This window comes from Hemiscyllium ocellatum, chromosome 7 (assembly GCF_020745735.1).
Source record: "Hemiscyllium ocellatum isolate sHemOce1 chromosome 7, sHemOce1.pat.X.cur, whole genome shotgun sequence".
In the NCBI taxonomy this organism is placed as follows: Eukaryota; Metazoa; Chordata; class Chondrichthyes; order Orectolobiformes; family Hemiscylliidae; genus Hemiscyllium; species Hemiscyllium ocellatum.
In genome coordinates this window covers 53,656,847-53,681,572 of record NC_083407.1, presented here as the reverse complement: position 1 = coordinate 53,681,572, position 24,726 = coordinate 53,656,847, and the positions used below count along the sequence as shown (strand labels likewise).

Sequence of the window (24,726 nt, the reverse complement as noted above, 5' to 3'; positions counted from 1 at the left end):
TGCCTTGACTGTACTAATGACAATGGGGTTCCGGCAGTGGTCCATAACTGTCCTCACCTTACCCACTAACAACAGGTGAATAAGAGGGCACTTTGCCTGGGAGGCCTCAATATCCAGCCATATTGAGTTTAGATCGTTGCCTACCCAATCGCAGACAAAAGACAGCAGGGAATTCAATTGATACTTTCTAATGTCTTGGAAATCAATGCCTCCTCCTCCTTGATGCAACTGCAATTTAGTGAGTTTGATGAGGGGCCGTCCACGATGCCAGACAAAGGAACCAAACTACCCCATAAGCTTCTGCAGCGTTGACCTGGGAAACATTATAGGGAGCTTATGCATGGGATAAAGCAAATGAGGAAGAACATTCATCTGAATGGGAGATATTCGGCCCAGCCATGAAATTGGAAGAGCCTCCCATCTCTGGAGATCTCGCTTAATATTGTCGAGCAAGTGAGCAAAGTTAGTCCGAAATAACAGATCAAACTTGGGGGTAATAAAAACGCTTAGGTATCGGAACTCTGCCCATGACCACTTCAAAGGGAACTTAGGGCCACCTTCAACTTCTGGCACATCCTTAAGATTCCACAAAGGCATAGCCTCCGATTTTGAAAAGTTAATCTTATATCCTGAAATAGCCCTAAATGAATTGATACATTGTATCAAATAGGGTACGGAGGTCATTGGGTTTGATAAAAACAGAAGGACGTCATCCGCATATGGAGCAATTCTGTGGAGGTTCTGCCAAATGGCCTCTGCCAGCGGCTCTATCACCAACGTAAACAACAATGGTGAGAAGGGGCAGCCTTGTTGACTACCCCAATCAATCCTAAATTACCCAGATTTCACCCCATTGGTCATGACCATGGCCATAGGGTGGCGATATAAAACCTCCACCCACCTAGCAAAGACCCCACCCAACCCGAATTGTTCTAAGACACAAAAAAGATACGGTCATTCCACCCGGTCAAATGCTTTCTCTGCATCTAAGGAAATCACCAACCCCTGAATCGATTGTTGCTGACAAACTTGGACCATATTCAGCAACCTTCTAACATTATTAGAGGACCTACGGCCCCTTATAAAGCCTGTCTGGCCCTCTTTAACAATATAGGGCAATGCTCTTTCCAATCTCAGCGCCAGGATCTTAGACAGAATCTTGAAATCTGAATTTAATTGAGAAATGGACCTGTATGAGATACAATCCTCAGGAACCATCCCCTTCTTAAGAATTAAGGAAATATTAGCTTCTCTCAAAGATGGTGGTAGGCGTTCATGCTTATAGAAGTGATTGTACATCTCCAACATTGGCCCTGACAGAATCCCTATAAACTCTTATAAAACTCACCTGGAAGACCACCAAGGGCCAGGCGCTTTCCCACTCTGAAGTTGCCTAGCTGCCTCCCGTATTTCCTGAACTGTCAAGGGGGCATTAAGGAGAGAGGTCTGTTCCAAGGTTACCCCTGGGAGGTCCAAGTTTTTAAAAAAGGTCTCCATTTTAGCCTTCCTGTCTTCGCAACCTTCAGACCGATACAATTCAGAGTAAAAGCTCCAAAAGGCCTCATTAATCTTTTTAGCGTCGTATGTAAGGACTCAGGCGCTGTCTCTGTTGCAGTAATGGATTGGAGAGCACGCTTTTTCCTAGTCAGGTACACTAAATACTTCCCTGGCCTATCCCCATATTCGAACAGCCTTTGTCAAGCAATAGCAAGTTCTACCTTTGCATTTTGTGTCAGTATTGAATTCAAGGCAGCCCTGAGGGCCGTGATCCGCTGTAGCTTAGTCACCGAAGGCTGCGCAAAATGTGCCACCTCGGCGGCTTTCAACCGCGTCTCAAGTAAACGCTGTTGTTCCTCCTTCTGTCGTTTCCGGCTAGCCAAATAGGAAATAGCTAATCCCCTAGCAAATGCCTTAGCAGTCTCCCACAGCACAGACTGACTACTAGCCATGCCTGAGGTGATAGTCAAGAATTTCTGAAACTCCTTCAAAACGTATTCCACAAATTTGGAATCCTTAAGGAGAAAAGGGTCCAAGCGCCAGTGCTGCAGACCTAGCCCTTCACTCTTGGCCTTAACCTCCAAATACACTGTCATGTGTTCAGAGATAGCTATATTCCCAATTTTACAACCCATAATTGAATCCAGAAGGGCCGAGGGAGCCAGAAAGAGGTCAATCCTCGTGTGACATTTATGTGGGTTTGACAAAAAGGTGAAGTCCCTGCTGGTAGGATGAAGACATCTCCAAATAGCCCCCAGCCCCAAATCCTTGCATAAGTCAACCACCTGCTTGGCCTGCGAAGAAATAGTTGGGGAAGGACAGTAGATGTTTAAAATGCCATATTCCTCCCCATGTATCAGGGCTTTAAATATCACAAACCGTCCCTGCTCATCTTTCACCTGCTCTAATAATGTGAACGGCAGATTTTTCTGGATAAGTACCGCCACTCCCCTACTTTTAGTAGTAAAGGATGAAAAGAATATCCAGTCATAACCCCTCTGTTGTCACTTCAGATGTTTCGCATCATCAAGATGGGTTTCCTGCAACAAAGCGATATCAACCCTTTCCCTCTTAAGGCTAGAAAGCACTTTTTTTCCTTTTAACAGGTGAATGACTTCCCTTAATGTTCCAGGTGTACCATTTAATAAGACACTTAGCCATATTCCCTTTCAGAGACCCTTGAACCTTTTGGAGGGAGAACCCTGCTTACTGAGTATAAGTAAATAAAGACTCATAGAATCGACAAACTTTACATACAAAAACTACTCCATCATAACTATAAACAACCATTACTACCAAAAAAACTACAAAGAAAACCAACTATAAAACCTTGAATGGAAGGCTCTTCCCCCTGCCCATAGGGGGCACTCACCCTACTCATCCCCTCCTTCACTGCTCCTTCAAACCCAGATTGTGCTCCAGCCTTAGGCCGGGGGGAAAAAAAACAAGGAGATGATCCTTCAATCAATAGAAAAAAGACAAAGTCAGGATTAGCACTCCAGCCGCCCCTGGCTTCATGGACCCCAACTTGTGACTAAACGAGAAACAGAACAAACAAAAAGGGGGAGAGACAACAAAGAACTTTCACAAAAATTCCCATCAGAAAATCCAGTTATTAAAAAAAAGGAACAACTTATTCCAAGGTCTTTTTGCCCCTTTCCAAAAAGGAAATTATTAGGGAAAAAGAAAGGAATAAAAAAAAGGAGAAAACATAGGGAAAGATAGAAAAGAGAACAAACATTAACCGTATTCTTCAGGCCAATCCATCTATTTTAAAATGTCCACAATGTTTTTAGTTTTATCCACTGAGTGAAATGTATAAACTGAGTGCTCGTGGCTGAAACGAGGCACTGTGGGGTATCTCATGGAGTACTGGATGTCCAGGTTCCTCAGGCTCTTTTTAAGTTCATTGAAGGACTTCCTCTTTCGAATTAAAGCTGCAGAGAAATCCTGGAAAAACATGATTTTTGATGCCTTGGATCTTTTCTCAAGGATCTCGAAGCTTCTATGACTTTTTGCTCGTCCTTATACGAGCGGAAGTGCACTAGGACCTAGCGGGAACGCTGCACTGGGCCTGACCTGTGCATTGTAACCCAATAAGCCCTTTCAATTTGTAGCCTGCTGGACTCGATGTGAAGGCCCAAAAACTTCATCAGCCAGTTTTCAAAGAAGGCTGCTCACCTTCCTCACCTTCAGGAAGCCCAACAGTTCAGAGATTTATCCTCCGACCTCGATTTTCTAGGTCGTCGATATAGCTTCGCAAGGCCCGCACCTCTCGTTCCAGCACCTGGATCCGACCGAATGAGGACTCCATCGCAGCTTCCAAGGCCTTAGTTCAACCCTCCACCTCCTCCAGCCTCTCCCCAAGGCCCTGAATCTCCTGCTCATGCTTCTGCAGCATGGATGCGATAGGTTGGACCTGGGCACGAATATCCCCACGGATCTTCTCAATCGCAGCCCCAACTTTCAAGCGAAGTCTCTCCATCACCGCAGCCAATTCCTGTGAGTCTGTCAGGTCCCCGGGGGGGTTCAGGAGAGGCTGCTGCAGTCTCTGGTGTGGTAGGTGCTGCAGGGGTGTGTCCTCCCTGCTGCTGTTTGTTTGCTCCTTTACCCTTTGGCATCCTTCCCACTCCCAAATATTGTCAAATATGTGTTCTGTAAGGTTTTAAACTCATACTTCCACCACATAAGTTGGCCAGGGATGGCAAACAATTTTGTATATCTTAACCATTGTGCCATCTCCATCTCCTCTGCTCAAAGGGAAACAACCCCAGTCTACCCAATCCCTCTTCATAACGAAAACTCTCCAGGCCATTCAACATCCTGGTAAATCTCTTTTAAACCTGCTTGTGTGCAATCACATCCCTTTGATAATCGGATTCCAGAACTGCACACAATAATCACACACTGCATAACCAATATTTTATACTGGTGCAGCATAAACTCCCTGCTCCTTAACTCAATGCCTCAGCTAATAAAGTCAAGTATCCCGTATGCTTTCTTAACCATTTTATCTATCTGTCCTGCTACTTTAAGGTGTTCCTGATCCTTGGTGCTTCCAAGGGTCATATAGTTCATCAGGTATTCCCTTGCCTTGTTTGTCCTGTCCTACAGAATCACCTCACATTTCTCAGGGTTGAATTTCATTTACTGTTGACCAACCCATCTGACTACCCTGTATATATTCAACTGTAATCTAAGACTATCCTCCTCGCTATTTATCATTCCACCAATTTTTATATAATCTGCAAATCTACTGGTCCACCCTCATACATTCAAGTCTAAATTGTTTAAATACACCACAAATAGCAAGGGAGGATTCTGGGTAATTCAAGATGGAGAATGGGAAAAATATTTCTGGCTGTAACAGCTGCTCCTTTGTTGAGGTATATTAGGTGTTGGCGGTGATTTCCTCAAATTCCAGGAGCAGCAATTATTGTTTCATATGCTGTTGCATTGTTTGGAACTTCAGAGAAAAAAAAGTCAAACAACAGCACTTTTAAAAGGGAGAGGAACAGACAAAGGAAGCACATGGTTAGGTCAGTGCAAGAGAGAGAGAGAGAGAGAGACAGACAGACAGAAAACCCATACTGCTAACTGACAAAGCAGTGAACCTGCAGAGTTACTGTCTTTGCTGTTTGAATTCATGTATTGCTGGACATCAGAGTGCATCTGGGAAAATTAACCAACAGTGAAATTCACAACTAATCTTGGAGGAACCTGTTTGGGAGAGGTCGCAGCATAGAAACAGATAAGTGACTATATTAAGCATAGCCTTACAGTAAGTCTACAGTAGTGAGTAGAGTGGGTTCCTTCCTGATTATATGTTTTATTGAGAAATGTCTCGATTAAACTTAAAATATAAGCCATTAGTATTCATTTAACGTGGAGCAGTGTTTTGTTGAGGAATAAGACAGTGCTATTTTCTGGGTTTGTAAATTGAAAGAAGCAAAAATGGCCTTTAGTAGAGCAATATGCTCTTCTTGTCAGATGTGGGACATTAGGGAGAGTTTATGGGTTACTGATGATTAAATCTGTAATAAATGCCTTTGGTTGTGAATCCTATCAGATCAAATGGATTGGTTAGAGAGACAGTTAGAGGCAATGAGGAATTTACAAGAGCAAGGGGATGTGATACATGGCAGTTATTTGTTCCTAAGATGATGACGTCAGCTTGTACGAGGGGGCATAACTACAAATTGAGGAGTGATAGATTTAAGACTGATGTCAGAGGCAGGCTCTTCTCTCAGAGAGTGGTAAGGGCATGGGGAATGCCCTACCTGCCAATGTAGTCAACTCAGCCACATTAGGGAGATTTAAACAATCCGTGGATAAGCACACGGATGATGATGGGGTAGTGTAGGGGGACGAACTAAGAATAGTTCACAGGTCGGCGCAACATCGAGGGCCAAAGGACTGTTCTGTGCTGTATTGTTCTATGTTCTATGTTATAGGAAAGGGGAAAAGTCGCAGATAGAGTCACATAGATGTGTTAACTCCAGGAAAGGCAAGAGAGGTAAGTGGTTAGTCCTGGAGTCTTCTGTGGCTATCGCTATTTCAAACTGGTATGCTGTTTTGGAAAATGTAGGGGGTGATGGATTCTCAGGGGAACGTAGCACGAACAGCCATGTTTCTGGTATTGAGACTGCCTCTAATGCAATGAAGGGTACGTCGGCTTCCAAGAGATCAATTGTGTTAGGGAACTCTCTAGTTTGAGGTACAGACAGATGTTTCTGTTGCCAGCAGTAAAAAAAATCAGAATGGTGTATTGCTTTCCTGGTGCCAGGATCAAGGATGTCTTAGAGAGAGTGTGGAAAGTTCTCAAGGGGGACAGGGGCCAGCAGGAGGTCATTATACACATTGGAATCAATGACATAGGAAGGGAAAAGGTTGCGATTCTGAAGGGAAATTACAGAGAGTTAGGCAGGGATTTAAAAAGGAGGTCCTCAAGAGTAATAATATCTGAATTACTCCCGGTGCTACGAGCTAGTGAGGGCAGGAACACATGGCTCTGGAGCTAGTGTGTGGGAGAATGATTCACATTTTTGGATCATTGGAAGCTCTTTTGGAGTAGAAGTAACCTGTACAAGAAGGACAGATTGTACCTAAATTGGAAGGGGAATAATATACTGGCAGGAAGATTTGCTAGAGTTGCTCAGGAGGATTTAAACCAGTAAGGTGTGAGGGTGGGACCCAGACAGATAGTGAGGAAAGACATTAATCTGAGACTGGTACAGTTGAGAATAAAGGCAAGTTAAACAGTCAGGGAAGGCAGGGACAAAGCAGAGAACAAGGTAAGACTGATACATTAAACTGCATTTATTTCAATGCAAGAGGCCTAACAGGGAAGGCAGATGAACTCAAGGCATGATTAGGAACATGGGACTGGAATATCATAGCAATTACAGAAACATGGCTTACAGATGGACAGGACTGGCAGCTTAATGTTCCAGGATACAAATGCTACAGGAAGGCAAAAAGGGAGGCAAGAGAGAGAAGGGGGAGTGGTGTTTTTGATAAGGGATAGCATTACAGCTGTACTGAGGGAGGATATTCCCAGAAATCCATTCAGGGAAGTTATTTGGGTGGAACTGAGAAATAAGAAAGGGATGATCACATTATTGGGATTGTATTATAGACCCCTAATAGTCAGCAGGAAATTGAGAAACAAATTTGCAAGGAGATCTCAGTTACCTGGAAGAATAATGCAGTGATTATGACAGGGGATTTTATCTTTCCAAACAGACTGGGACTGCCATAGTGTTAAGGGTTTAGATGGAGAGGAATTTGTTAAGTGTGAAGAAGAAAATTTTCTGATTCCGTATGTAGATGTACCTACTACAGAAGATGCAAAACTTGACCTACTTTTGGGAAATGAGGCAGGGCAGGTGACTGAGGTGTCAGTGGGGGAGCACTGTGGAGCCAGCGACCATAATTCTATTCGTTTTAAAATCGTGATGGAAAAGGATAGACCAGATCTAAAAGGTGAAGTTCTAAATTGAAGAAAGGCCATGTTTGACGGTATTAGGCAAGAACTTTCAAAAGCTGATTGCGGGCAGATGTTCGCAGGTAATGGGATGGCTGGAAAATGGGAAGCCTTCAGAAATGGGATAACCAGAATCCAGAGAAAGTATATTCCTGTCAGGGTGAAAGGAAAGGCTGGTAGGTATAGTGAATGCTGGATGACTAAAGAAATTGAGGGTTTGGTTAAAAAGAAGAAGGAAGCATATGTCAGGTATAGATTGAGTGAATCCTTAGAAGAGTATAAAGGCAGTAGAAGTATACTTAAGAGGGATATCACGAGGGCAAAAAGGGGTCATGAGACAGCTTTGGCAAATATAGAGTTAAGGAGAATCCAAATTGTTTTTACAAATACATTATGGACAAAAAGATAACTAGGGACAGAATAGGGCCCCTCAAAGATTAGCAAGGCGGCCTTTGTGTGGAGCCGCAGGAGATGGGGGGAAGATACTCAATGAGTTATTTGCATCAGTATTTGCTGTGGAAAAGAACACAGAAGATATAGAATGTAGGGAAATAGATGGTGACATCCTGAAAAATGTCCACATTACAGAGGAGGAAGTGGTGGAAATCTTGAGATGCATAAAAGTGGATAAATTCCTAGGACCTAATCAGATGTACCCTAGAACTCTGTGGGAAGCTAGGGATGTGATTGCTGGGCCTTTTACTGAGATATTTGTCTCATTGATAGTCACATGTGAGGTACCAGTAGACTGCAGGTTGACTAAAGTGGTGTCACTGTTTACAAAAGGTGGTAAGGACAAGCTAGGGAACTATGAGCCTGATATCGGTGGTGGGCAGATTGTTGGAGGGAATCCTAAGGGACAGGATGTACATGTATTTGGAAGGCAAGGAATGATTAGGGGAAGTTAACATAGCTTTGTGCGTGGGAAATCATGTCTCACAAACTTGATTTAGTTTTTTGAAGAAGTAACAAAGATGAGGGCAGAGTGGTAGGTGTGATCTATACGGTCATTTGGTATGTTTTCCTTTATTGGTCAGAGTACTGAGTACAGGAGTTGGGAGGTTATATTGTGTCTGTACAGGTCATTGGGCCACTGTTGGAATATTGTGCGCAATTCTGGTCTCCTTCCTATCGGAAAGATGTTGTGAAACTTGAAAGGGTTCAGAAACGATTTACAAGGATGTTGCCAGGGTTAGAGGATTTGAGCTACAGGGAGAGGTTGAACAGGCTGGGGCTGTTTTTACTGAAGCAGAGGCTGAGGGGTGACCTTATAGAGATTTCTGAAGTCATGAGGGGCATCGATAGGATTAATAGACAAAATCTTTTCCCTGGGATGGGAGAGTCCAGAACTAGAGTGCATAGGCTTAGGGTGAGAGGGGAAAGATATAAAAGAGACCTAAGGGGCAATTTCTTCATGCAGAGGATGGTATGTGTATGGAATGAACTGCCAGAAGAAATGGTGGAGGCGAGTACAGTTGCAACATTTCAAAGGCATCTCGATGGGTATATGAATAGCAAGTGTTTGGAGGGATATGGGCCAGGTGCTGGCAGGTGGGACTGGATTGGGTTGGGATATCTGGTTGGCATGGAGAGGTTGGACCAAAGGGTCTGTTTCCATGCTGTACATCTCTATGACTCTCTGACTCTATGACACCAACAATGATCCCTGCAGAAGCGCACTGGACATGGGCTTCCAATTACAAAAACAGTCCTGCACCATCACCTTCTGCTTTCTGCCACTCAGCCAATTCTGCATCCAAATTACCAAATTTCCATGCATCTTGCTATCAGTTTCCCAAGCAGGACCTTATCATAAGTCTTACTGAAGACCAAATAGACAATGTCGAATGCACTGCCACTTCAAAAAATTCAGTTAGGTTTGTCAGACTCCCTTAACAAACATTACTTCTACGAGGCAAATACAAAGGCATTAAAGAAGAATGTAGCCTTTTATCAACAGTATCTTCCTCTGGTAGCAACTGATCATGGCTATCCAGAGATAGGGTTTTAGCAGTTATATTTCGATTTGTCAGACTTACAAATATTGACCAGATACGTATTCCCCTCGTGGGTTAGTGACAGGTCATACTTTTAAGCTAAGGGTTGTAGACTTAAAATGGACATGAGGAGGAATTACTTCTCTCAAAGGGTTGTGAATCTATGGAATTTACGACCTCAAAATATGGCAGACACCCGGACACTGAATAAATTTAAGGAGGAGATAGCTTTTTAATTCTTAACAGGTTAAAGGATTATGAGGAGTGGGCAGGAAAATGAAGGTTAAGCCAGGATGAGATCGGTCATGCTTGTGCTAAATGGTGGACTAGGCTCGAGGGTTGAATTACCTACTCCTATAATCCTAAATCTTTCCAGCTTAGTTTGACATTTTGCATTTCCTTATCCAACTCAAAGTTACCTTTAAGATTAAATCCATCCTAACAGAATTAAGAATTTTTTTTTCCACTTTCAGATAACAAATATGATCAATGCATTACCTGATATCCGTGTAAGATCCTTTCAGAGTATTTTCATTATTTTCTTACTTTATTTCATAGGTGAAGAGGGATGAACACCTATTTAATGTCTGCAATTACTCCACAAAAATCCATTTTGCTACTTTCCTAAAGGACAAAATAAAATCTCTTCCACATGATCTACTCTTAGCTTAATGACTCAGCAGTCAATCAGGGTGTGGAGGTTAATTGCAGTGACAGTACACTGGCATCTCAACCAACACCTAATATTGTCACTTATTACTTTGCTGATTGAGGGAATTTACTGTATGCAACTTGGCTGACCTATTTCCTGTTTTACAATCGTGAGTACACTTCAAAATTATCTCATTGGCTGTGAAACATTTTGGGATGCTCTGCTCATGAAAGATACTGTATAAAAGCAAGATTTTTCTTTGTTAATGATTAAAGGATGTGGTTGTCTTGCTGCTGAAAAAAGGGAAATAAAATTTCAAATTTGCATTTCTTTGCAAGTGACTAAGAGAAGGAAAGTAATAAAAATGTTCTGTGGTTACATGAAGGCATGATTGAAATTGTAGAAGACAAACAGCAGGAAACAACATCTGAAGGAACGTTTGTATATCAGACTGATGATGGTATCAAAAACAACATACTTTTGGTCTGGATTTCCCAATGTGTTGGAATGATATCAAGGAACAAAATAGTACACTTGATGGATGCAGGCTGAGACTGCATTATTTTATAGAGTTCACTCTCCTGGCGCAGATCCTTGCATGACAGGAATGCATATAAAACATTCAGGCAAAGAGCTCAATGACCTAATTTACAGCATGAATCAGTTTCTAACCATTAAGATCAAAATCAAACGTCAATATCAAATAATACCCAATACCAACTAAATAAGACTGAATGAGTTCTGAAAAATTCAGTTACACACCTGATTGAAATGTATGACTTTAGACATGCTAAGCAGATTTGTCTATCTATAATGGAAAATAGAATTGAAATGAGGACTAAACAAGACTCGTTTTTTAAGAGGTGTAGGAAAATAACACTGCACCGAAACACATTGCAATTGCAAAGGGAAATTGAGCCTAACATTCCTTCTGTGTTCATACATGCTTTATAATTATTCATATGAGTTTTTTTATATGAATTTTGTTTGATTCCAATGATAGCCAATCACTCAGTCTCCAACAATTGAGAAATTCACAAACAAGCATCAGTTCAATGCAAAACAAAATCAACATATGACAATAAAATGTGTGAATTACTAAAATATGGCAAATCACTAAAGAACTAGATAAGAAATCACTTTGTTTAAGAATTTAATTATCAGAAATAGGTTTCAACAAATTGCTACTATTACATTATTTGGGCTTTCAATCATTACATTAACATCTATATTTGAATAATTTAAGTATTCTCTTTGAACTTTCAGAACTTTATAAGGACCTGCATAATAGAAAGAACTTTATAAAGAACATGCAACTTACTGGATAACAGAAGTATGTTTCTGTTGTGCATCAGCCCTGCCATGTCAAGAAATGCCAATGGCTTCACAGATAAAATGAGTCACTATACTTATCAAAATTCCTGATATAAGGTGGACAAGGTCCTTAATCTATACATCAGTCAATGCAAGCATGATTATGGTGGCATTTAGTACAGCTTGCCACCTCCACCATAACTGATACTGAAATTATTTGTCAACGTTATTTTATAGGAAAACACTACATTATTCTACTCTTTTATTAAACAATCTCGCTCAACAGAATAAGATAGACTGAACACCTTGTACAAGATTAAGTCTTATGAATGCAGCATTTGCCTTTATTCACCAGGGAATTGGGTACAAGAGTCAGGATGTCATGTTGCAGCTTGATAAGACTTTGGTTAGGCCACACTGGTTGCCACATTACAGGATGGATGTGAATGCTTTGGAGAGGGTGTAGAATATGGTTTACCAGGATGCTGCCTGGATTAGAGAGTGTGAGCTATAAGGAGAGATTAGAAAAACCACTGTGGCTCAATGGTTAGCACTGCTTCCTCACATTGGCAGGGACCCAGATTCAATTCCTATCTCAGGCAACTGTCTGTGTGGAGTTTGCACATTCTTGCTATGTCTGTGTGGGTTTCCTCTGGGTGCTCCGGTTTCCTTCCACAGTCCAAAGATGTGCAGTTAGGTGAATTGGCCATGCTAAATTGCCCTTAGTGTTAGATGCATTAGTTAAGAGTAAATGTAGGGGAATGGGTCTGGGTGGGTTGCTCTTTGGAGGGTCAGTGTGAACTTGATGGGCCGAAGGGTCTGTTTCCACACTGTAGGGAATCTAATCTTAATAAAAAACATAGGTTGTCTTCTCTGGATTAGCGGAGGCTGAGGGAAGGTAGAAGTCTATAAAATTATGACATGCATAGATAAGGTTGACGGTCAGACTATTTTTCTCAGAGTTGATATATCTAATACTAGGGGGCATGTATTTAAGGTGACGGGGGGTGAGTTCAAAGGAAATGTGAGGGGCAAGTTTTTTTTACATGGACTTTTAGGAGTCTGGAACGTGCTGCCAGGTGGTGGAGGCAGATACAATGGAGATGTTTAAGGAACTTTTGGAAAAGTACATGAATGTGCAAGGAATGGACGGATATGGACCAAAGCCGGCAGATGGGATTAGTTTAATTTGGTGTCATGCTCGGTCCAACATCATGGGTTGAAGGCTTCATTTCAAAGCTGTACTGTTCTATGTTCTATCTATGTAGAGGTTTCTGAAGTGCTAACTTATGTTTATGAATCATTCTTCACAGCTAAATGATAAGTCAGTTCAGGATCATTGATTTCAGGTTAATATTAAGTCTTGAATTTGAGTTTTTTATTTATTGCGAGTTTAGTGACAATTATGATTGTGGTTAAACATGAGAAATAATTGTATAAATGGCAATTTGTTTAAGATAGCTGAATTCAAAGCAAAACTTTACATACCTGCACACTGAAGTCCTTTAAATCTCACACAGGAAAAGTCATCACATTCACAATAGGCACCATATATTCGTCCAAATTCAGAAGGATGACAGACACACTGCCCGCAGTAGCAGTCTCCTCGACCATTGCAGGAAACGTTTTCTGCACTGTGTTTGCAGCTACCTGTGTTTATGTTCTCTTCTGTACATTCACAATGAGGACCTAATCGGCCGACATTGCAAACACATACACCACATTGGAAAGAGCCACTGCCGTTGTTGCATCTTGAGCTATTGTGCTCTGCATTTGATTGGCAGCTGCAGCTACAAGCTGGCTGTATCTCAATCTCTAGGCTGTCTCTGAATCCAAAGGGCTTGATTACGATATGCTTAGGTTCATTCAGACATTCTTCCAATTCTACAGTCACATTGAAAGAGACCTACAGTTAAATAAAAATAATGCATTAATATCTCATTTGTAAATGTGTGTAAATAAGTTATTAGAGGATAGTGTGCAGCCAATCATCTATTACACTGTTTATACATTTATTTTACACATGATGTTCAAATAATCTAGGATTTCTATTTGTTAAAGTTAACTGTAATTATGAATGTTTATTTGTTACCATACAAAAGACTCATGAATGGCATCAGAGAATGTAAAGTCAGGGTCAAGGAGCAGAATGGACACCTAACTGATTGCAAAACAGAATACAGAAAGACATGGTAAAGGGTAATTATTCAGAATGGCAAAAAGTCGAAGGTGGAACACCACAAAGATCAGTATTGGGATCCTTGTTTATAATTTATGTTACCGATTTAGACAATGAAATCAAAATACAATTTCTGAATTTCTAAATGACACCAAATCAGATGGGATAGTTAATGCTACAAGTTACAAGAAGAAATTAATAACCCTGCAAATTGTTCATATAATTACCAAATGACTTTCATCATAAATGTCAGCTAGCATATTTGGCAAGAAACATGAGGATTTAATTTTGTACTTAGAATTTAGGAAGGTCTGGGAGTAAATTACACAAATGAAATGCAGGAAGGAAGCAAATATACTGTAGCTACAAAACTGCTGGAAAGTTGCGAGAGGGATACAAACAGTTTACAGAGAGAATTAAGTAAGTGAGCAAACAGTTGGCAAATGGAGTTTAATGCGGTAAATTGTGAAGTTGTTCATTTTGAAAGGGAGAATAAAGGAGCAGAGGACTATTTAAATGGAGAAAAACTGAAGAAATCTGCAACACAAAGATTGTTGTGCAAAATAGAGAGAGCTAGCAAACAGGTATAGGAGTGACCAGGATGGTTCAGGGAATGTTGGCCCTTATTTCAGTGTATAAAGTCGGCAAGTTTTACTGCAGGCAATAACCACCTCCAAAAGAAACAACCTTACTAGTTCCCCTTGACATGCAATGGTGTCACTGTCACTAAATCAACCGCTATCAACATTCTTGGGGTTACCATTGATCAAAAACTCAATTGGACTAGTCACACAAACACAGTGGTTACAATAGCAGGAACTGCTAGGAAACTGCAGTGAGTAACTCACTTCCTGACTCCCCAGTGTCTATTCAACATCTAGAATCTCAAGTCAGGAGTGTGATGGATGACTCACCACTTGCCTGGATGGGTGCAGCTCCAACAACACTAAAGAAGGTTGACACCATTGAGGTCAAAGCATAGAACATAGAACATAGAACATTACAGCGCAGTACAGGCCCTTCGGCCCTCAATGTTGCGCTGACCAGTCATACCAATCTGAAGCCCATCTAACCTACACTATTCCATATACGTCCATATGCTTGTCCAATGACGACTTAAATGCACTTAAAGTTGGTGAATCTACGACCGTTGCAGGCAAAGCATTCCATACCCTTACTACTCTCTGAATAAAGAAACTACCTCTGACATCTGTCCTATATCTATCACCCCTCAATTTAAAGCTATGCCCCCTCGTGCTTGCCGTCACCATACTTGGAAAAATGCTCTCCCTGTCCACCCTATCTAACCCTCTGATTATCTTATATGTCTCTATTAAGTCACCTCTCAACCTTCTTCTCTCCAAAGAAAACAGCCTCAAGTCCCTCAGCCTTTCCTCTTAAGACCTTCCCTCCATACCAGGCAACATTCTGGTAAATCTCCTCTGAACCCTTTCTAAAGTTTCCACATCCTGTAGTGGTTTTGTTCGCCGAGCTGAGAGTTTTTGTGGCAAACGTTTGAGGGGACGAAACGTTTGCAACAAAAACTTCCAGCTCGGCGAACAGAACCACTACAACAAGCACCCGAGCTACAAATCTTCGCACAAACTTTTCCACATCCTTCTTATAATGCGGTGACCAGAACTGTACACAATACTCCAAGTGCAGCTGCACCAAAGTTTTGTACAGCTGTAGCATAACCTCATGGTTCCAGAACTCGATCCCTCTATTAATAAAAGCTAAAACACTGTATGCCTTCTTAACAACCCTGTCAACCTGGGTGGCAACTTTCAAGGATCTGTGTACCTGGACACCAAGATCTCCCTGTTCATCTACACTACCAAGAATCTTACCATTAACTCATTACTTTGCATTCCGGTTACTCCGACTAAAGTGAATCACCTCACACTTGTCCTCATTAAACTCCATTTGCCACCTTTCAGCCCAGCTTTGCAGCTTATCTATGTCTCTCTGTAACCTACAACATCCTTCGTCACTATCCACAACTCCACCAACCTTAGTTTCGTCTGCAAATTTACTAACCCAGCCTTCTACGCCCTCATCCAGGTTGTTTATAAAAATGACAAACACCAGTGGACCCAACACCAACCCTTGCGGTGCACCAATGGTAACTGGACTCCAGGATGAACATTTCCCATCAACCACCACCTCTGTCTTCTTTCAGCAAGCCAATTACTGATCCAAACTGCTATATCCCCCACAATCTCATTCCTTTGTATTTTGTACAATAGCCTACTGTGGGGAAACTTATCGAACGCCTTGCTGAAATCAATATACACCACATCAACTGGTTTACTCTCATCTACCCCTTTGGTCACCTTCTCAAAGAACTCAATAAAGTTTGTGAGGCACGACCTACCCTTCACAAAACCATGCTGAATATCCCTAATCAAATTATTCTTTTCTAGTTGATTATAAATCCTATCTCTTATATCCTTTTCCAACACTTTACCAACAACTGAAGTAAGGCTCATTGGTCTGTAATTACCAGGGTTGTCTCTACTCCCCTTCTTGAACAGGGGAGCCACATTTGCTATCCTCCAGTCTCTGGCAGTATTCCTGTAGACAATGACGATTTCAAGATAAATGTCAAAGGCTCGGCAATCTCCTCCCTGGCTCCCCAGAGGTTCCTAGGGTAAATCCCATTCGGCCCAGGGAACTTATCTATTTTCACACTCATAGAACATAGAACAAAGCAGTCGGTTTGATTGGCTTCAAATCCACTACCTCCACCACCAATGCTCAGTAGCAGTAGTGTGTAATATCTACCAGATGCACTGCAGGAATTCATCACAGATCCTGAGATGGCAGCTTCTAAACCCATGATCACTTCCATCTAGAAGGACAAGGGCAGTAGATACATGGGAACACCACAACCTGCAAATTCCCCTCCAAGCCACTCACCATCCTGACTTGGAAATATATCACCATTCCTTCACTGTCGCTGGGTGAAACTCCTGGAGTTCTCCCTCAAAGAGCATTGTGGGTCAACATACAGCACGTGGATTGTGTTATTCAAGAAAGCAGCTCACCACCACCTCCTCAAGGACAACTGGGATTGACAATAAATGCTGGCCACACACACACACACGAGTAAATAACAGCAGAAGGTGCTGGTGAGAGCACATCTGGAGTATTATGAACAGTTAAGGACCCCTTATTTAAGGAAAGACATGATTTCATTAGAGGCAATTCATAGAATGTTCCCTGGGATGATCCCTGATATAGACGAAAGTGTGTTGCTGGAAGAGCACAGCAGGTCAGGCAGCATCCGAGGAGCAGAAGAATCGACGTTTCGGGCATAAGCCCTTATCCCCTGATATTGAGGGATAATCTTATGAGCAAAGGCTAAAAAAACTGGAAGTCTACTCATTGTAGTTGAGATAATGAGAATGAGAAGTAATTTCATTGCAAAATAGAGGATTCTTGAAGTCTAAAATGAGAAAAAAATTCTTTTCTTAGAGGGTTGCAAGTCTTTGGAACTATTTGCCCCTGAGAGCTGTGGAGATAGAGTCTTTGTGTATATTTAAGGTTGAATTAGATTCTTGATCAGTTGGGGAATAAAGGGTTAGAGGAAAAGGCAGGAATTTGGGGAAGTTTGATTCAGCCAGGATCCTGTTGAATGATAAAGCAGACTTGAGGAGCTGAATGGCCTACTCTTCCTATTTCTGATGGTCTTATAATCTTAAGTTCTAAATCACTAATAGGAAGAGATGAAATTAACAAGACCTTAAGAAAGAAAACAAAATATTCGGGTTGAATATAATCATAATGAGCCAAATTGAAAAGTAAAATAAAATATGTTAAACTTGTATCAGACCACACCTGGTGTATTGCATATAACTGTCATTGCTATTTGACAATAAATATACAGCTGAGAATGTACAATAAAGATTTACAAGGATATTTTAAGGAGGGTATACCTATCAAAGAAAGATAAACAGGTTGCCTCTTTCAGCTTGTAAAATGAAGGCTAAGGAGTGATCTATCAGAGGTCTTTTAAATTATGTATGGTGAATAGATGAAGCGCTATATTAGTTTTTGGAGCTATGGAAATTTTAAAGATCTTTACAAAACTGGGTGAATCCCAGATAAAGATGTCCCATCTGCATTTTTGACAGAGTAAAAAGTGAGGTCTGCAGATGCTGGAGATCAGAGCTGAAAATGTGTTGCTGGTTAAAGCGCAGCAGGTCAGGCAGCATCCAAGGAACAGGAAATTCGACGTTTCGGGCTTCTGTATCTCCCAGCAGAAGTAAAAGGGCAGTGCTTGAGGAAATAAAGTAACTTTGAGCAATGGCTATTGTTTTCCTTCAGCTTTTTTGTCTTTTTTTCCCCACACTGACCCACTGAATTCTATTTCTAGTTCAATACATGTGACTGAGTGACAGAGGTTGAGTTTCAAGGTATTAAAATCAACACTTTAAAAAAGAATTTTTGACAATCAGACATACAACATTCTGACTTGTTTGCTCAGTTAGGAAAATTAAGGCATACTGTGTCTCCAATGTAGAGATGAGAACATTTTTTCTGTCCTTGGAGGATAGCACCATCTTGACAGATAGCAGTGAAATAGAACCGCACTCCATCAGTATCTCCTGTCACTTCCAGCTCCACCTCTGATCGCAGTTCCTGAAATGGCAGGGAAGATATCAGAGAATCATACACCACAAGGTGTCATTCCACTGTGTCTGCACTAGTTATCTTTTTCATTCTATTTACGTGCCCTATTCCCACATGCTTTACTTTTTTTTTGCGAATACTGGTCTACATTCATTTTTAAATGTGCTATGAATTTTGCTCCATTAACCTCCTCTAACAGGGAATCCCAAATTGGATTGTCCTATCTATTGTGGGGAGGGAAAACTTGGGCAATTTTCCACATTGTCAGGTAAATTCATTGGGGTAACATGTTATTAAATTGAGCCTCTCATGAAGTTTCCTTGCACATCCCAACCACTGTATCTAGTCAATAGAAATTCTCACCAGCAAGATCTTGGCTTAAGTGCAGACTTGCGAGAGTAGACTTTGAATTCAGCTAATTTAAGTTTACTCTTTATCATTGTTTATACAAAAATAATAATATATACACATTGTATTTTTATATCAGCTTACAATACCTGCGTAAAGCATGTAACTTAAGAAGTATTGAGACATGCAAGAATTTATTTTACGTTTCTGTGAAAGACACTGACAATTATTTAAGTGGAGAATCCAACACTATAATCCCTCATTGGTATGCAGGTGGTAGCAACATGTTCGCATTGAATAAACAAGTCTCTCATCCTGCTCATTCCAAGCACAGTGCAGCAGAGGCTTGCACAAACCTGCCACCTCCTTTACCTGCAGACTGTGAATCAGACAATGTTCGAAGCCTGCGGAAACTTCGTCATTGTGGCAAAGGAATATTTGTTTACTTCTCGCATTTATTATACAGTTGCCTACGCAGCACAAACGGGCAGCTCCTTTTGCATTAGTGGCAAAACTTGAAAGTGCACCTGGAAGAAATTTTAACAAGGGCAAACATCCTTACAAAATCTGACCATAGTTGATGAGCCCACAGAAAACCAAGTCAATTTGTGTTGGCAAGATAAAGAGCAAATCTAGAGTTTAATGCATGCTTGAACAAATCTGATCCAGCAGGTGATAGTTTACTGTATATTCAAACTTCAGAATGAAGGGAAAGATTAAGTTTCACTTGATAAATCTTTCAGGAATGTAATTCAAAAGGTAGAAGAATTAGTCTTGAATCTTTTTTACTGCGCTTTATTTGGACTAATCTAAAACACTGAAGTACATCTGAACCAGCTGCACATTCTTCATATTAACTGTAGGATCCAATTTAAGTGTTTATTCCATTCACACCATGTAATTGTTTACTGGAAGTCAGATTTTTCAAAGAGATTGACTCTTTACTCTGAAGTGGCTTAGAAAGTACACTATAGTATATCAAGAACAGACAAATTAGGGATGGGCAATAAATAGAAGCCTTGCCAGTGGCTTTAACATTTTAAGAATCAATTATTGATTGACTGAAAAAGGTTTGTTAAGGTAGTACCAAGGAGACCTCATGATATAATGGGTAAGGAGACAGGAAGGGGATCAGCTGGTGGACACTTAACTGATTACTAGTAATGTTTGACTACAGACTAATGCATTGCCCTTCTGGATCTTTTCCATGAGATTGAGGAAGGTCCAATAATGTCATTCGGATGATGATGCAATCTTTACTGCTGATTCCATCACCTTTCCCATCTATCTGCTCCAACCTCCTCTCACCTTCTCCCTCACCTTCATCTATCTCTTGTTCTCTCAGCTACCTTCCCCACCAACCCCACCCCCCTCCCATTTATCTTTTTTGTTGGATTACTTACAGTGTGAAAACAAGCCCTTCGGTCTAGCATGTCCATACCGACCCGTCGAATCGCAACCCATTCTCCTACATTTCACCCCTTCACCTAACACTACAGGCAATTTAGCCATGTCAATTCATCTTGCACATCTTTGGACTGTGGGAGGAAACCGGAGCACACCCACGCAGACACGGGGAAAATGTGTAAACTCCACACAGTCAGTGGCCTGAGGCGGGAATTGAACACGGGTCTCTGGCACTGTGAGGTAACTGTGCTAACCACTGTGCCACTGTGTTGCTCAGTCCTCCAAACCACGGGCATCATTCCTGGTGAATGTCTTATGCTGGAATCGTTGATTGTACTGCTCCTCAGATGCTGCCTGAACTGCAGTGCTTTTCCAGCACCACACTCTTGATTCTGCAGTCCTCATTTTCTCCTTGCTGACTGATGTGTCACTGCCTCCACTGCTAGCTCCTCCAGTGAAAGCTGACAACAAATACTAAGGCCTCCAATGAGAAACCCAGCTAATTTCAACATTCCTGTGCACCAAAAGGAGTGTTCCTCTGGGCTCCACAAAGAACTCCAGATATTTTCGGCATTTAAACTTCCCTGAGACAGACAGAAATGTTGTCACAGGAACACGGTGGTGTGTTGAAGCTTGCGTCATTTGAATGAACCAAACATAAGTGTTTGGCAAGGCGGTCAGGTGACCACCGTACTCCCTTGCCAACATTTTTGATTCAGGAATTCTACAATGTCCCAGTGAAGCTCAACACAAGTTGGAGAAACGACACCTCATCTTCTTCCGAGGCTCCTTGCAGCCTTAGGACTCAACATTGAGTTTACAATTTCAGAATGTGATCTGCCTCCTCCATGGTTGTTATTTTCCCCTCACACCCCAAGATCCTGCATTGTGTGGGTTGCTCCCTGCGCAGCCAACCCACTTTCAATTATTCACACTTCTCCTTAGCACCCTACATAGCATTTAGCACTCTCTCAACTTCTCATCAGATATCTCTTTGTTTGCTATGCCTTTTTTCTCTTTCTTTCGCTCTCTCTCTCTGGACTCCATCCTTATGTACTCTATTCACTTCCCAAACACCCCCTCCCTATCATCAGTACAAATATCAGCCTTTCACAGCTATCTTCAGTTCTGACAAAAGGTTACTTGACTTGAAATGTTACTGTTTTCTCTCTACAGATGCTGCCAGACCTGCTGTGTTTCACCAGCACTCTCTGCTTTTGTTTCAGATTTGTGGCATCCACATTATTTGTGTTTATTTTAATAAAAGTAGACAGACAGGTGCAGCAAACCATTAGGAAGGTATATTGATCTTCATTGCAAGTGGATTTGAATTCAGAAATCAGGATGTCTTGCTGCAGTTATACAGGACTTTGGTGAGACCATCCCTACCGAAGAGATGATACAGGCAGGTAGAGAGTGCAGTAGAGATTTACTCAATTCATACAGGGATGGTTCTATTGAGTCTGTAATCACTGGTGTTTCAAATAATAAGAGGGGATCTGATTGAAATGTATAAAATTCTAACAGGGATAGACAGTCTAGATACAGCAAGGACATTTCCTCTGATTGGGGAGTCTTGACCGGGGACACGGTCTCAGGATACGGGATAGATCCTCTCGGACTAGGATGAGAAAAATTTCTTCCCTCAAATGCTAGTGAACCTGTGGAATTCTGTATCACAGAAGGCTGTGGAATCTAAGCCACTAAATATTTTCAAGAAGGAAACAGATGGAGTTATTGATTTTAAAGACATCAAGGGGTATAGGAAAGAAGTGGGAATATGACACCTAGATAGAGGACCAGCCATGTTGAATGGTGGAGCAGGCTGGAACTTCCTATTTTGGTCTGGCTCCCATGCTGGTGCTGACATGGATGCTGGCTGTTTAATCCTGATTCACAAAATGTCCCGATATTTATGAAGAAATGAGTAACTAATCATAAATGTTATCATGGTAATTGGTTTTGAGTTTCTCCTTTTCTGTTCAGTGACAAAAATACAAAAATGTACCTTGTAGGCCTTAATAATCAATTGAAGGATATTTCCAGAATCACTTGCGAGTCGCCCCACTGTGGCACCAGGTATCAGTGTTGCATAATTCTATAAGAATGGAACAATTAGGTGAAAATTAATTTTAAAAGCAACAGATGCTCCCATAAAATAAATTGCTGTGTAATTGTAAGTATGCACCTTTATTCCTAAAACTGATAAGGGCAATGATAAAATCTAATAATAATGGAGGGTAACTAATGCAGTCACAGTTTCTGTAAATCAATTGACTTTTGTTGGAAATACTGTAGCTACTTATTTGAACATTTTACCTGTTCTCAAACTCGAATTTAATTTAATGATGTCAACGGACATAGTTTTCTAAATTGTAATGATGTGAAGTGTAACACTGTCAAATCTAGAACTGTTAGGAGTTTTCCAAGTACTTGGAGACTAATGCATATCATGTGCAATATAGTGGTGACTAAAGTGACATAAATATTAAATCAACCGACGACACATTGCAAAATGTAAAAAGGCTACCACCATTAAGCCAGAGAAATACAAGTGAGCAACAAAAACCTTGTTTAAAGCAGCAGTAATTATTATATGTTTTTTCTCGTCAACTAGCAATTCAAATAACAGTACAAATATAAAAAGAGAAATTATATTGAACACTAGATTCCAGTTCTTCAATGCACACAGTGAATATAGAGCGAACGGGAATTAATCTATTTAAGTTAATTGAGTCAATTGTTTCAGTGTGTGTTTCAACATATCTGTAAACATTGTCATGTTCAATTATTCTGTTTAATTATAGGAGCCTGCTTATGATGCTTGTTTGGTTCACACTGAGTGTCGACTCAGAAATGGAAATAAAGCTGTAGAAAGTGCTGGAAGCTGAGCCTTGGAATAAACATTTTAAAGCACTGTGAACAAAAACCTGCTACACAGATAGAACTAGTGTCATCTCTGTATAGATCGGAGATACAAAGTACATAATATCAGTATGTAGTTGATGAAAACGAGTGGGCAGAAAGCTGGAGAGTGTCATCAGTAAATGTTACTTCAGCAATGCAAATAGATTGTGAAACACTGCACTCTCAAAATGGTCGAGGAGAAAGTGAGGACTGCAGATGCTGGAGATCAGAGCTGAAAATGTGTTGCTGGAAAAGCGTAGCAGGTCAGGCAGCAGGTCAGGCTTCCTGAAGAAGGGCTCATGCCCGAAACGTCAATTCTCCTGCTCTTTGGATGCATTCCTGAAGAAGGGCTCATGCCCGAAACGTCAATTCTCCCTCTCTCAAAATGGTAGCAATATAATATTTATCAACTGCAAAAATGGTCCTCACTTTAATGAGGAACATGCTTTAGCTACAACATACATACACAGAAGCCCAACATAATGGAGAATTTCCACTCAGTTGCACTTATCCAAACACATGTATTCATTTGTCTTTTATCAAGTTACTCTTGCTGTTTTGGGGAAGAGTCAGATTATGTATTTACTAAAGCACTCACAATGAGGTGTGATGCTACAGGAACACAAGATCTGTAAACATCTCAAAGGACTACACAAAATAAACAAATAGGATTTCGAGAAGATTTGTAGCTCAGGTTGGGGTTCTGGATGTAGGTTTGCTCGCTGAGCTGGAAGGTTCATTTCCAGACGTTTCGTCACCCTACTGGGTAACATCTTCAGTGGGCCCCCGGCGAAGCACTGCTGATAATTCCTGCTTTCTATTTATATGTTAGGGTTTCTTTGGGTTGCTGCTGTCATTTCCTGTGGTGAAGTCATTTCCTGTTCTTTTTCTCAGATGGTGGTAGTTGGGGTCTAAGTCGATGTCTTTATTGATAGAGTTCCGGTTGGAATCCTATGCTTCTAGGAATTGTCGTGCGTGTCTTTGCTTGGCTTGTCCTAGGATGGATGTGTTGTCACAGTCGAAGTGGTGTCCTTCCCTGTCTGTATGTAAGGATACTAGTGAGATAGGGTCATGTCGTTTTGTGGCTAATTGGTGCTCATGTATCCTGGTGGCTAGTTTTTTGCCTGTTTGTCCAAAATAAAATACCATGCAAGGAATGTAACAAACACTGGACAGTAGCAGATCTTAATGAAAATTAAGATTGAATGGGAGAAAAACTATTTTTATTGGTGAAAGTTGAGGTTATAAGTTAAAACAGGTCCTCAATGTGCCATTCAGCACTGAGCAGTGTTCACTGGTTGAAATCATTCAGTCTGCTGACCAAAATCAATCTTGATGACAGTAAAATTCTGTTAAAGTGTTGTAATCTAAAATAATGTGTTGTGTTTAAGTCAGAAACTTATCGTTGATCTTTAGAATGCTCATGAGAGAAATTACAAACCAGGTCAGATGTCAACTCGTAGATCTAAAAAGAACTTCCAGGAGGGAAAAGGAAAAGGAAATTACCCATGATTCCCTCTTGACAGCCACACTTCCAAATGCAACTTTAAAGAGAGAGCATTTTTCATTTCTTTTAATATAACTTATTAATTTCTCTTTTTCATTGCTCAGTTGCATGAACTACAGGTATCCATTTTTTAAAAGAAAAGAGAAATTTGACGTCAAACAACTGAATTCATAATCAATCAAACAGTTCAGCCATAAAATCAATGGCCCGCCCAGCATACCCGTATCATAGCAGAAGTTGAATTGTAATGGTTCGAGTCCAATTGCATGAACTAGGCTAATATTTCAATATATT

The 24,726-nt window shown here is 40.9% G+C and overlaps 1 protein-coding gene across 4 annotated transcripts in view; it reads right to left on the bottom strand.

Annotated features, from left to right (window-relative positions):
* Positions 1 to 24,726, bottom strand: part of itgb6 (integrin, beta 6) — a 116,707-nt gene that overhangs the window by 40,550 nt on the left and 51,431 nt on the right. For all 4 annotated transcript variants that reach the window (XM_060827199.1, XM_060827201.1, XM_060827198.1 and 1 more), the window contains 3 exons: positions 22,027 to 22,116; positions 18,138 to 18,272; positions 12,935 to 13,352 (listed from right to left, as the gene is read on the bottom strand). In XM_060827199.1, coding sequence (XP_060683182.1) covers positions 12,935 to 13,352; positions 18,138 to 18,272; positions 22,027 to 22,116 — 643 coding nt within the window. The remainder of the gene's footprint in view (positions 1 to 12,934; positions 13,353 to 18,137; positions 18,273 to 22,026; positions 22,117 to 24,726) is intronic.